Here is a 14298-nt window from a genome sequence, read left to right on the forward strand (position 1 = left end):
TCATATTTCTCTAGATCTGTAACCCCCGATTTGTAACAATGTCATGCTTCTTTTTTGTGTGCCACTAAAAATGACAGGTCTATGATACATCCAGATGATAAGGACAATACAGCTCGCTCTCTTGCTGGACCAGTAATGGCACACACTTGAGAGCACACTTGAGAGTCCTGTGACTGGGATTATGCACTTGGCTGAAGTAGGGTCAGTCAGGGCTCTACTGGTTCCCACTGACCCTCCTCATCTTCCTGGGTACCTGCAGGCATGCAAGCCTGTCAGCTGGGGCTGTTCCTCTCCTCCGATCAGCTCTGAACCTCCGGCTTAGGGAGGGTGAGACAGAGGGCTCTGCCCACACTTCCTCTCTCTCCCCTGTGTGCAGTTGAGGAGTTCAGAGCTGTGAGCCGCGATGTGACAACTGGCTATTCAAAATCAGGTGTTTATTAATTAAGGTTAATAGGTGAACCAATTAGTCTGCCAAAGCCAAGATCAGTTAAAACATTTACTGATGGAGTGGGCTGGGGATGGGACTACCACCACCCTGTCAGGGTTTTCTGCAGGACCCTTGGTTCTGGGCACGGTGTGGTGTCATTTAGGGCTGTGTTGGAGTTGAGTGGCAAAACTGGGGCACGTGGCCCAGTGATAACTGGCACATCCTGCCGGAAGGGTGTGTGCTGTGTCTTTTCCCAGGCTGACAGCAGGGTGAAACTGACATCTTTTGGATCTCATAAGAGTGGAGGTTTGGAGCTAATGGGAATAAACTGGGAAAACAGACAATTCTAAGAACCAATTAATTACCAATTAGTTAATTGCTAATTAACCCATTAACCCAGGCCTACCTTACTGATAGCGAAACCAAACACTTCTTCGAAATAGGCCGGCTGGCTGATCAGCAGCAGGTAGAAGGTCCAGCTCCTACAGAAGTTGGCCACGATGATGGCGTAGACTGGCATGGATGTGAAGAACCTTCTCCAGGGGGTCTTGAATTTCTAGAGATATTCAGATTCATGTCGTATTGTTAATATGATATTTTTCATGGCTTCATAGCACTTCAAGCTCATACGTTTTCAGGCCCAAATGGGCCCTGTTCTGGTTGAGAAATCTCTTACTACTAAGACCAATGATGTAAAGGCTTCATCAAGATGCATGCAGTCACTGTGAGTTCTGGGAATTAACATTTTTTTAGCTCTTGTGCTTCACAACACTGGAGGTATGTAATCTACCTGTTCCCATGGCAGCTTTTCTGCACATGTGAAGGATACCCCTCTATCACGTAACTTTGAACATTGAAGTTGGACTCGCAGAAATCAAATTCAAACCTCAAAGCATAGTTTAGCACTGTTAATGCAATGCAATTGAGATGTTCTTGGAATATCAAATTCTTTCTGATGGATTATTAAATCCGTCTTGGTGGATTCGAATATTGAGATCTTATTCTGATTGATTCCACAATTCTGTCTATTCTATAGAAGTACCTGATATTTAGCTATCTGTGACACTTTCTTACTCTTTTACATAAGTTGCACAAGCAGGATATTCATCTAACAATTAATAATGTATTTTTCCTGGTTTACAATGTCATTTTAAAATTGCAAAGAGGACAGAGAATTCTTACATACCATATTTCCAATACAAAATCTCTAGCTTTACTTTTTGTGTAAAAGATGAATATTCTACATTACAAGCATTGTTGTGCTATAACTATACAGCTGCGCTTTAATCTCTATCACTAAACAACTTGCAATATGCAATATTTACAATACTTAATACTTACTATATATTACAATTTACATATGTAAAAAGACATTTTGACTATCTCAACATTTGAGCACATGTGGTGAAAAGGCAGTAGCAAATCTTCGACACATTTTGCACCACTGGGGAGAAATTATTTATTTTGAAGGGAGCCATACCTCAGTGGCACTCAGTAAGTTCATGCCCTCCCCTATGGTTGTTTCGATGTATGTCTTCTCTTCTTCAGTGATCGTAGGATGCACAGCAGGGCTCTCGTAAGCAAGCAAAAGCCAAAAAATGTACCACACTAACCCGAACACTCCTAATGGCAACAAACAACACAGATCAAAACTCTCCTTCTCCCTTCAGGAAAGAGTCTTGCATCATCTGAAGCTCTTCAGCATATAAATCCTCTATTTCATATCGCCCCCCTGCTGCAGGGCCACTCCAGTGGTACTTGTTTTCTTTTCTGAACAAACAATAATGAAATAACAGCTAAATAACACTTTATAAATGTATGTATAGTATACACTTTAGTGCACAAGTCTTGAAGACGTTTCCTGGTGTAGACTTTCACTCAGTGTTTTTCCTTATTTTTGCAGGAACACAATTCTACTTTTTCTCCTGCTGAAAGTATAGCCTCTTTGATTAATCTAACACTACAAACCCTGACAGATTTGCAGTACAAAAGTAGCCTGTTAGCATTAATAATTGAGAATGCAATGAACACTGCCTTCAAAATTCTCCATATACGAAAGTGATTCATAATTAGCATTGTGAGCAATTTAAGAGCACATGTCAAATTTGCAAGTTGTCTCCTCTTTACACTACAGGTGGGGCTGAAAAAGCAATACTCCATTGTCCTGTAATGCCCTCTTTCCAGTTATAGCCCAGGCTGGAAAAAGGCAGTGGTATGGTATTTTACATCTTTCTTGGACTGCAAAATGGCTCAAAAACACACTTGATTCAAGCTATACAGTAGTACCTGTAACTGTGAACACAATTCAATCTGGAAAGAAGTTTTAGTAAGTTAACGCATCCAGCCCTATCCCAGCAAGCAATGGACACGAGGCAAGACACCCTCTGGACTGGACACTTGTCCATTGCAAGGCAAGAAATGTAACATTAGATTTACAGAGAAGGAGATGTAGTAGAACAAAGTCCATAGCACTCTGTGACCCTCACAGTAAACATTCAACTGCTCAGTTTACAAATCAGGTAGCAAATAACCCAGATAATGGACTGATGGGTTCAAATATTAGCTATGTTTAAGTTTACTAGCATAGCAAATATAGGACTGCCAAACATTATTATAAGAAAATATTATTATTTTTACAAAAAATAAGTTGTAATAAATTAGTTTTTATTTAAATTTTGCATGCAAATACATTTTAATGCAGCCTCAATTATCATTTTTAATGGGTGTCATTACAAGGCATTGCTAGATATCACACTGCAATTACACTCAGTGCAATAGAGGCTTTAGTAAAGAAAGGAACATTGGGAACACAAATGAGTTGACAAAGACAGGGCAGGTCTTAGCATATTTCAGGATGAATCATAAACACCGGCTGCACTAACCTTTTATCTAATGTTAACATGTTTGAAGGCATCTTCTGAAAGACGCACTATTTCTCTATAAACCTGAGAGATAATGGAAAAAAAAGACCTTATCTCTTGAGCCGGTTTGAGCTTGGTTTTTCTTCACCAGTGTATGATGTGGCCAAATCCTCATGCATTACGGATTACACACCTGGCTTAGACTAATAAAAACGGATGGCAATCTTTGGTAATTTCCTCCATTTGGGGTATTAAGTCTTTATCAATGCCATCTGAAGCTGCCTATCTCTCCTTTATCTGCAATTAATGGGCAGTGGGCGCCTTGTAATCTCATGTATTCATGTATTCGAACATCAGCCAGTTTGCATTCTCCATGCTTCATTCCCGGTGCATTTTGTAGTCTTGTTTGGAATGCTTTGTTCTTCGAAGGCCTTACCATATACATAGAAAACAGATGACCACCCAATGTACTGCACCAGGACACCTGCCAAAGGCATAGCAATCACGGCACCAGCATATGAACCTGTAGACAGACCACATTACAGTTGGAGACAGAATGCTGGAGCGTAAAAAGATCATAGGTTCAGCTATAAATGACAGTAGGCTCATCTTGTCTATTTGGTAAGTTAGTTAGTGATCACTCTGAAGATCTCATCCACTCATTTCTTGAAAGACCTATTCCATCATTTTGCCATTCCATTGCTTGTTCCAGTATTCATCTCTGCTAGTGATGACTATATGGCATAGTTTAACAAAGCAAATATCAACAAAGTAGAAACATGCACCACCTGATCTACAGGTGCAAAGGCACAAGTTACCATTAGAATTTGGGGGATTGCTGTTTTACAAATCATTCTTTAATTTTAGAAAACGCGTGCTATCACAAAAAGCTTGAGATTGTAACATTAACAATAAAAGTAATGTTCAATGGGCAGAGACTTCCAAACATGTTTTGATTATATGACTATTGATATTATTTTGATTATCTTTTAACAGGATATTCAATATAATACCAATTAATACCAGGAAAAAGCAAGTTATTTCTGAAAGAGCTGAATACAAAGTATCCAAGAAGGAATAAGACTCTTAATATGCCTAAGTAAAAGAAATATCTTCCAGCTGTGGGCTGAGGCAGTTGAAACATCTGCAGGTACTCTTCATCAAAAACCTAATGTAGAGAGCACAGGTCTCCATGGCACCAGATGCTCATTAAATCAGAAGACTCCTTTTCTGCATAACATTGAAAATATACTGCAGTACAAAGCAAAGAAGAATCAATTTTCCAACTTGCACATTTATAAATAAACTCCTCAGAGCAAACAGAGCCATCTTTTTTACCCTAACCTCCAAACATATGCTCAAAAATATCATTTGTATTTATGTATTTATTTATTATTCTTTATTTTGTATTTAAAAAAGACCTGCTACAGAAGGAGAAATTGGACAAGATGAGAAGTAGGAGTTTATTACATCTGGTCTTTTGAACAGATTTCTGATATAATCCCTTTACTAACCATGTTCTGGATACCTAAAGCAAACTCGACCATCTGAGTATAGCACTGTGATATCTTAGTGAACTCTACAGAAAAGAGTGGTTGAATTATCTGATTGATTGTAATAGATATGTTGCTGGGCCGCCTGGTAGCACAGTGGTTAGCATTCCTAGATATCTGTGCATTCTGAACTAGATCCCTAAACATTTTAGATGGAATTGATCTCCAAAATGTGTTAAACGATTTAACATTGTTTCCGATATAGTCTACCATAGCTGCGGCATCTGATCATCTCCTGCAGGAATCTGTCAATCATTTTTCCCAGCCTTTCTGGGTTAAAATTGCAGCTTGTTGTGGGTCTGGGAAAAACAATCCATAAAACTAGATCTTTTCAACACAAACATCCCAGTTGTGGTTGGCGTTTGAACCTGATTATCTCATTAGGCATGTCTGATGTTACGGTTGACATCCCTCCCCTAGAGGGCGCTCCATTTCACTCCTGTCAGTAGTTCCCTGTGATCGTTTGTATGTGTTCCAGGTGTGTTGTTGTGTCTCCCCCTACTTATTCTTAACTCCTCCAGGGCTCAGGGCTCAACATTAGGGTACTGATGTCACCAGGCCTGCCTAGCACCAGGATACCCTACTGTACTGTACATCCGTATCCTGAGGGCACAGGCCTTGTCCTCGACACTTCCTGTGTTCTGAGGGCGAGGTCTGGAGGACCTCGCCCAGTTATCCCAGGATCTCCATGTTGGTTGTCTGTTCGTGTTTTCCCCATTCCCGGGTATTTTAACCTCATCACATCTCCGTATGGATTTATGGTAAACTGACTCTTGGACTGTGGCCTGACCCTCCTTCGGACCTGCTAGGATTTGGATGCCACTCTTTGTCTCCCCTGTTCACTGTCTCATGGACTGTCATTGTTATTTTGTACACCATTAAACCCCTGTGTGTTCTCCTATACCACGCCTCCTGTTTCCTCCAGCTCTTACCGCATCGCATAGGGTCTACTACAGCACCCGACGCGGATTGCAGACCACGTCCGTAACACTGATAGTACACAACCACCAACTAGTTGTAAGGGGACTCATACTTACTTACCACTGTCCTAAAGATACCAGGTCGCTGTAAATTAAGACTAGGTGCCCCCAAGAAGATGAGAACCATAGAGACACTGACCACAGAAGGATGTGGTGGCCAGTCTGCTCCGTTCCATCGGTGGCGCCCATTTGCTCCACATCCCATGGCATGCTGGGTACGTAACGCCCTAAACACGGATACATCAAAATTCCATGATTAAAAAAAAGGCATGGTTTATTATCTTATCAAAGCGGAGGAGACTCTTTGATCACATATTTATTTACAAATAAGCATTGTATTTTATTTTAATTTCGCAGAGATGCTTGCAGCACATAATGCAACTCCCGGACATCCACCCAGGTTGGCAAAGACAAGGCCATTCAGAGCTTACCAAGGCCGAGAAATCTGTGATGCATTAAAACAACACTCATGGGAACTTTTTCTTTAAAACAAGGTCTGCATTGTCTTACTGCTACAGTGGTGAATACTGTTCAGTGAATGCATGATGTACGAGTTACACTGATTGAAGAAAGCAGTGCCCTTCACTCAGTTTCACACCATGACCACAATACAAATTGCAATTTGAATGAATTCAATTATATTTGATTTTATTAAGGTAGGAGAGCTTGAAACTCCGTTGTTTATCACCAAAGGCTTTCCAAAAATATAAACCTATGTTGCTGTTGTTATTGTGTGATGGGTGAACTGTCTCTTACCTCCACCAGGCCTTGAAGGATCCTCACAAACATAACACAACCGTAGTGGACTCTTGCCGCAGACGGGATAAACATATTGAGCATTGATGTCAAGAAAATAGCAGCTCCAAACACCCTAGGAGAGAAACATACATGTTTTTATTTAATTGCTGAGGAGTGTTTCTGGCTGCAGTGTGATTAGGGAAAAGAAGACAATCATTTTATTTTTTGGCATTTCAATATACAGTGCTGTCCATGAGTGGTCACTAGTCTTTTTTGAATCAATTAGCCATTAAACCAGCCAGTCAGGCTAGATGGCCTTTCCTGTGTTCTTTCTTATATTCTTATGTTCTCTAGCAAACTAGAAATGTCAAATATCTTGTGTTCATTGCTTTCAGTTCTTAGCCTTAATGAAAATGAGTAAACAGAATTGTTTGTTTAATTGTTTAATTTAATTGTTGGTTGTACTTTGTTATTGCAGCATATGTTTCAGTGTCTTATTATACTGCATCAACCTACAGACAAAACCTGTTAAATAATGAGCTTTATTTTACAGATCTCTAGTCAAGACATATTGTTTCCAGGTGCTTGGTTTCAGTTGCTGTGCTGACTGTTCTTTAAGTATGAGTTATGTCAGTATGGGCATCAGGAGAAGTAGTGGTCAGGAGGCTCATAATGGGTGTGTCTGGATGTTCAGGTAGGGAGCTCCATCAGCATGCGTAGGCTGCAAAGGAACAAGTAAAGGTTTATTCCCTGCTGAAAATAGAAGAAAAGAAACACAATGTTTCAGCGTTTCAGCTGTGGAGCCTTCTTTGGGTGTCTGAATGTTCATATCCCTGCAAGCACCTGGAAGACAGCACCTAGACCCACAACAGAACCCAGGATCCCAGTGCTGTGTGGAAGCACTGCTAACCACTGCACCACAGTGCCACCCTATTGCTGTTATAACCCCTTCCATGTAGATTGCTCCGGCAAAATGCCCAGAGGTATAAATGGGTATAATTATACTGTAAATTGTTTTCACCAAAATGTCAGTCAACTAGATTTTTTAAAATAAAATAATAAAAGATCCTTACTGCATCAGGGATGGCATTGATTGACAATAGCTGTACAAACAAAGGCCTCAGGAGCCAAATGCAGGAGAAACTGAATCAAACCATGAGTGCTGACTAGCCTGTAAGGCACCTGCTCTGTTTCCCTGGCACAAAACTGTGTGCAAAAGGACTCGGCTCGTGTAAGTTCGAGGGACAATATCCTGACGTCTTCCAGGAAACCTAGCTGGCCGAGATCCTTGGATGAATTACTTATGAGTAACCAAAGAAGCCTGAAGGACTGAATGACCACCTCCTGTTTATAACCCATCTTGTGTTCTTGTGAAACAGCGTTAAGAAACTGGTGATTATGAAGAACAATCATTATGACTCTCGTTACATTAGCGGCCTCTGGTGGCCGCCCCGTGGTCATTACACCCCCTCCCCTCCCACCCCAGACCAAGCTGAACAGGGCAGTGCTGACAGATAGCATTTATCATCAACTACACGTCTCATTTCCATTGTGCATTATCAAAAAATAATAAAAAATAGAACTTTTACACATCATGTTGATTAAACCTTTTCTACTTTATATTCAACATTTTACATTTGTATTATTTAGAAGACAGCTTTTCACAGGTCTGAAGGGAAAAGGAGTTAAACAAAGGCATACAAGGTCTTTATTATGCTGTATGTATCATTCAGAGGTTGGATAAGCTTTTCAATTGCAACATACTGGTACTCCTACTCTTCATCTCAAAGCTTTTACAGCACACCATTTCTGAATCTCTTTAAGTTCAATCAACCAATCATTCTAGAAGGGTTTATTTGCAAATGGCAAAGCTAGGAGAGAATTCTAAGTGCCCTCACATTAGTAAAAAGGATACTTGACCATTTCTCTTGTTCCTTTCTCCAATTAAACTAACATTAATGAAATTCTCCTATTCCAAGCTGACCCTTTTTCCCAAACTTTGGGGAAAATGCCTTATGTACTTGTGTATGTTCTTACATCCATAAACAGGTAAAAGGAAAAGGTTTTCTGGAGAAAGGTTTAAATAAATGTTTAGTTTTTTTTATTCTTACCACTACAGAAACTCAAGAGAGAAGCAAGTTCATCCCATTAAGTGTCCTGTAGAAATGATCATCCTAAAGCCATCATGCTCAGTACTTTTGTAATGATTTTAACAAGGTTTGGGCTGTAGCCAAGGTCTCCCTCACCTCTATTATTCTAACCCATTGTTCTCTATAATTCAACTTCCCGAAAAGTGAAGGACACCACAGTCCGCCTCTCTCTTGTTTGCATTTATCCTTCTGCATCCTTCCTCCACCCCTCCCCCTGCGCTGCTGCTCCTGGTGTGGGAGCATCCTCTCTCTGTCTGGGGGTCCCAATGTGCTGTCAAGCCAGTTGAGCCAGAACTTTGTGCCTGACACCTCCATAACCAGTCCTAACTGCGTGTTAAATTTTAGAATGTTATTCTTTCTGATTTCTTCCACAATAGTTTTTCTTTATTTTCTAAATTTTTAATTCATGCACAACAAAGGCAGAAGGCAGACTGGTTTGTTTAACATACTTTTTTGAACTCTCGTTACTCTCCTACATCCTGTTCTGTCTGCTTTTCTGTTGTCACAGCCCTGTGGCTGCAGGCATGGATCAGTGTGTCCTTTATGTACCAGGCTGTTGGACCTTTAAAAGACTTCGCTTATATTTTTTTTTAGTAAAGTCTTTGGATACAAATATGATGTTTTCGTACCAACATCGTAACCTTTACAGCAAACCTTCTCAAACCAGGATGAGAAGGACTGGCCTACAAAAGGCCTGCAGGACTGACCCTGACCTGGGTTTGGGTACAAGAAACGGCCAACTAACACACCTTGATAAAGGTGCTCCCTAAGTGCCTAACTGCTACTATTATACTGTGTTTCTCGTTCATTTCCATTGCTGTTTTATCACAGAGTTTTTCTGTAATTGTTTCCATGGCAGTATGTAAGTGACACTTGTAATATTGCAGAGCTAAGCTTCCATAGTGAAATCAGAAGCTGAATCTTTAATTATTAACTCTGTCAGCTGCATGTCCTCTTTTCTGTGAAGCTTTTATTACAGCCCTGGTATCATCTTATCAGCATTTTACACTACTGTAATGCACGTTAACCCATTAAGCACAGGGATAAACCTGCACTTGGAGACCATTAGAGAGGGAAGCCTGTGGCGGACTGGCATCTTGTGAAGGCCACCCACCTCCTACCCAGTACCAGACTGGCTGGGCTCTGGCTCTGACTCAGCAAGGCCCTGTAAGGGCAAAGCGGTGACTGAGAATAGATGGACATAGACAGCTATTTATCTAAAATAATGATTCCTGATTTCTTTTGTCCTTTGTGCCATTAAACAACATTTTTTACTGCAGGAAGGAGTGAAAGGAAATGTATGCATGGAATTTGAAAGTGTTTTGTATCAAGATTGCGATCAGGGTTTTAGAATCGCCTGTGCGCGGTATTATCGACACATGGCCAGCTGCAGGAGCGCCCCCGGGATGTTTGTGGGTCTGGACTGCAGCTGGGGCACAGCTGTTGTACCCTTGAGCAAGGTACTTCACTCAGGTTGAGCCAGTTACAGTCCAGCCATCCAGTCCAGGGCTGCAAGGGAGCTGGAGCCTGTCTCACGCGTTCAAATGGGTTTGGAGGAAAGTCACTTTGGAAAAAAGTATTTTGTAAAATAATGAAGAAAGCCCCATTTGTCATGTTACCGCAATCTGGTATCCTGAACTCATAAAACAGTTTTCAAAAAGCATAAAAATTTGTTCTGCCTCATGGTCTCTCAGAACAGTATGGCAGCACTGCATTTGCAAGACTGGGGATTATTTATCTTAGTTAATATTGTTTGCTTTTATTCTGGTAAATGACAAAACAAGAACACACTGTAACAGTAGTTACAAACAAGAAGAGGCCATTCAGCCCATCAAGCCTCTTTGGTAGTTACAGTAGTCGCTAATTGATCCAGCATTTTCTTAAAGCTCAATATGCTTCAGCAATATGGCTGGGTAGCTTTTTCCACATTCCCATGAATTTCATGGTTGAACACAACTCAAAGCTGCAGCTCTGAAACATGCAAAGCTACCTATAGATTCTTATGAAACCACGTTGTTATTTTATTTCAGTACAGTTTGAGGTCTAAGGACATTTGTGAGAGGTATTCTGGGGCAAGAGTTAAGTTGCACCCACTAAAACAATCTGCTTTTTTTTTCTCGCTCATACAAATGTTAATTTGTTCTGGATTAACCTTGTGTTACAAATGAGTCAGAATGCCCACATGCATCTGCCCTCACCAAGCTCTCGCCACGCCCACCTCACCTGTTGGCTGCCAGTTTGTTGGAGATGAAACCTCCTGGGATCTGGGTGACAATGTAGCCCCAGAAGAAAGAGCCGTGAATCAGGCCAACAGTTTCCGGGTCCCAGTTAAATTGTGCAGGCTGGAAAACATGCACAGCACTTCACAGTCAATGCATTCCACATGCTTTCGCTGCAGTAGTGAGAAATAAGCAATAATGAAAGTATTTACACAGCTGGTTACACCAGATTAGGTCCAAACAGACAGTTATTCCAGATGCTCCAATTAGCAATCCAGTCTTGAACCACTTTACCGATTATGTTTTCTCCTCTGTGAAGTGGCTAAATTTTATTTTTCCTTTGTGGTCTTTCTTTCCTTCATTTATTTCCCGTTGATTTTCTTTGAAGTGCAAAAGTCATTAGCTCACATTCTGCTGAAAAAAATCTGATTGGGATGCTTCATTAAGACTAAAAATCACTTGTAACACCCTGATATGATGGGCACCAATTTTGATTGTATTACAAAAAAATGTGTGATGATGCATTTTAAAATAAGCATGACAGTAATATCCAGCAAAAATTCATTAGCAATCTAAAGTGTTCTGTAAATCCACTGAAATATTTTAATGTTTTTTTAAAATATCCATTTTCAGCCCTATGAATGAATTTATTGTTTTTTCTGATTAGTTCACCGCTATTACTTGTGACTCTCAATGGCTTTCACCTTGTGCTCATTTTAATGTTGAAAACCATTTTTAATTGGATTTAATAAATCCCATCAGCACAAGTTTCATTTGTATATGTCATGCTGAGCCTTTATTTACATTTCAATGTCTTTGTGTAAGGCAGCGATATTCCCTCCACTAGTACTACATTTTAGTAAAGTAAAGATTTGAAGGAGTTTATACTGAATCCTGTGTGTACAGTAGCAGTGCATTTGCTGAACTGTTGAGTCGGTTGCTGCCTGTAAACTATGCCGTGTCTCTAAACAGCTTGATATGTCAGCATTGCGCCCTGGATGTATCACCCCCATGACATAACTTGCTTTGATGCCATTACCTGCATCACCGGTGTGCCATTGATGTAAACAGTGTTGTTATTGACCATCTCCACTATGGCCACCCCCAGGTTGCACCTGATGCCAAAGGAGATGCAGAAGCCCAGGCCGCTCATGATGGCGATGATGTAGCGCTTGGGCAGCCCGCAGCAGGCGCAGTCACACAGCGGCGGCTTCCTGACCGGAACCTCCACGGGCCGGCCATCCTGCGTCAGCTCGATGTGGTCTTCCTCGACGTTCGTGCCGTCGATTGTTCTGGGAAGGAGGGAAACATGCAGATGAGTAAAAGAATACATCCTGCGGTGCGGTAGTTCATTCCCCATGACCTTTATCCCCCGTGCAGCTCACACGAACAGTGGACAAGCCCCCTGAGGCGAACGCCTGGCCCTCCAGGAGTGGGAGTGACCGCCCATTTCCTGTTTCCCGGGGCATTCTGGGATTGAGCGACCATGCAACATCCTTCATAATGGCTTCATAATGGAAGATGTTATGGAGCCAATATGCATCTATCTTGGCGTCGAAATAATCTTCTCTCAGATGTTAAATGGATGACATGGGATTCAAGGGATTCTGTGTAAACGTGCGGATATTTCCCTAGGGAGTGGCAGTCTGATCTTACTTGGTTATGAAAGGAAGCACATAAGTACCCAAGAAAGGAATCCCTTCATCAAAGGATGTGATGCGGGGTTAACTGTCACAAACATAAACATCTCACTGAGGAGGTGAGGCGGGTGATCCACCTCATGGGGGCTGCTGAAGATCTAAGAGCTGGAGGCTTCTTTCACCTGCCAGTCACTGCTGGACCTTCAACACGTCTCTCCATGTCCATTGCTGAACCAGCCAATGAGCTTGATCCACAGCACTACTACTAGTGCTGTGCGGGTGTCTTGTAAATGTGTGATTTATGGTGGGATGAAAGTCATTACGTACCAAAGAAAAATGTTCTTTGTACCCTCTATTGCAGCTTTGAAGTGTTATAGTTGAATCTGAAAGTGCCACACACGCAATCAATAGATGGCATGAAGCAATAGCACAGTACAGCCTAAGTCACTGTACGCCTCCCACTGTAGGCTAAAGGACCAGTTCCTGACGTCACCTGCAGATTCAAAACCCAATACTTGGGGACAGCTTTCCATTGGTAGACAATGGACTTGTAGTCTTTGAGTGGCAGGTAGCCTTATGTTTGGTATTTAATTTGTCAGAGCACCAGCTGTCTTATCTCATATCTTAACTATTTTCTGCACTGAGTCCTTCATTTAGGTGCATCGTTGCCAGGAAACATAACTAGGAGAACATTCTTCGGAACATTGTCAACCTGCATATGCATTGTTGCTCCATATTAGCACTGCTCAGTGATGGATCATGCAATGACACTGGTGGGAATTCTGTTTTATCAGCCCCATCCCTGTAGTACACATTCCTCATTCCGCTTGAGCCAGATCAATTGAATTCCGAGAACCAGACCAATGAGGTAAGGTACAGCAGCTGAGCGGAGAGAGCAGGGAAATCAGATGCCTAAGTCAGGGTTAAGGCTGATTTGTAGCCGTAAATATTTTTCAAAGTTGTAGGTAATTTAAAAAGAGGAAATATCAAATTTAAATAATTCTAAATAGTGTTTGATTTGCATGTAACATGATCAAGAGCTCCACCACTATGAAAAATGCACTAGTGTTTCCAAAATCAAAATTGTGAAACACTGATTTCTAGAAATAAAAAAGCAATAATTAATGAATGGGACTGAAGTGGGAATGACCCTTTTAAGGAATACTTTTTAAAGAAATTATTACTATTATGAATACTTGTTTTAATGAGGTATTTTGATGATGAATATTAAACCTGATTATCTGAAAAAAAAATAATTTGTGTCTCACTTTCACCATAGAATGTCCAAATAATTCACAATAATATGTAGGTATAGACAAGAATTAAAACATAATTTTGTGATATGGACTAACACATAATAATAAATATTCTGTATCTCATATATAGATACAGCGACGCACGCAGTGACTCTTGAAACCCAGGCACCGAGTTACACTAAGAGTATTGTTTTTCTGTTTTTCATTTTTCAAGAGGTCCTCAGAATGTATTCCCACCTGACAGCAGCTATGCATGTCTGGTCTGCTGCTGATGGTGACCTTACAAAGCACGGTACACGCAGAACAACACTCAAAAGGTTACATCACGTCTCCATCATTGTTCGTAGGCTGCACCTGTTCCATTACCCGTCTCTCATCTTCTTCCACACTGGATTCACTTTAATCTGAGGAGGACAGATCTCCACCTGAGTTCCTCCGCCGTTTTAAAAGGAATCAAATCTGCAGTGAATATGT

At 41.0% G+C, this 14298-nt stretch overlaps 1 protein-coding gene across 1 annotated transcript in view; it reads right to left on the reverse strand.

Moving 5' to 3' along the window:
* The window catches only part of slc17a8 (solute carrier family 17 member 8), a 31041-nt gene that overhangs the window by 5250 nt on the left and 11493 nt on the right, over nt 1-14298 (reverse strand). Inside the window, exons 2-8 of the mRNA XM_088923529.1 lie at nt 11968-12220; nt 10933-11051; nt 6578-6692; nt 5961-6048; nt 3725-3811; nt 1908-2050; nt 834-983 (exon numbers count right to left, since the gene is read on the reverse strand). Coding sequence (XP_088779655.1) covers nt 834-983; nt 1908-2050; nt 3725-3811; nt 5961-6048; nt 6578-6692; nt 10933-11051; nt 11968-12220 — 955 coding nt within the window. The remainder of the gene's footprint in view (nt 1-833; nt 984-1907; nt 2051-3724; nt 3812-5960; nt 6049-6577; nt 6693-10932; nt 11052-11967; nt 12221-14298) is intronic.

Source organism: Atractosteus spatula, chromosome 8 (genome assembly GCF_055471065.1).
Source record: "Atractosteus spatula isolate fAtrSpa1 chromosome 8, fAtrSpa1.hap1, whole genome shotgun sequence".
NCBI classification, from domain to species: domain Eukaryota; kingdom Metazoa; phylum Chordata; class Actinopteri; order Semionotiformes; family Lepisosteidae; genus Atractosteus; species Atractosteus spatula.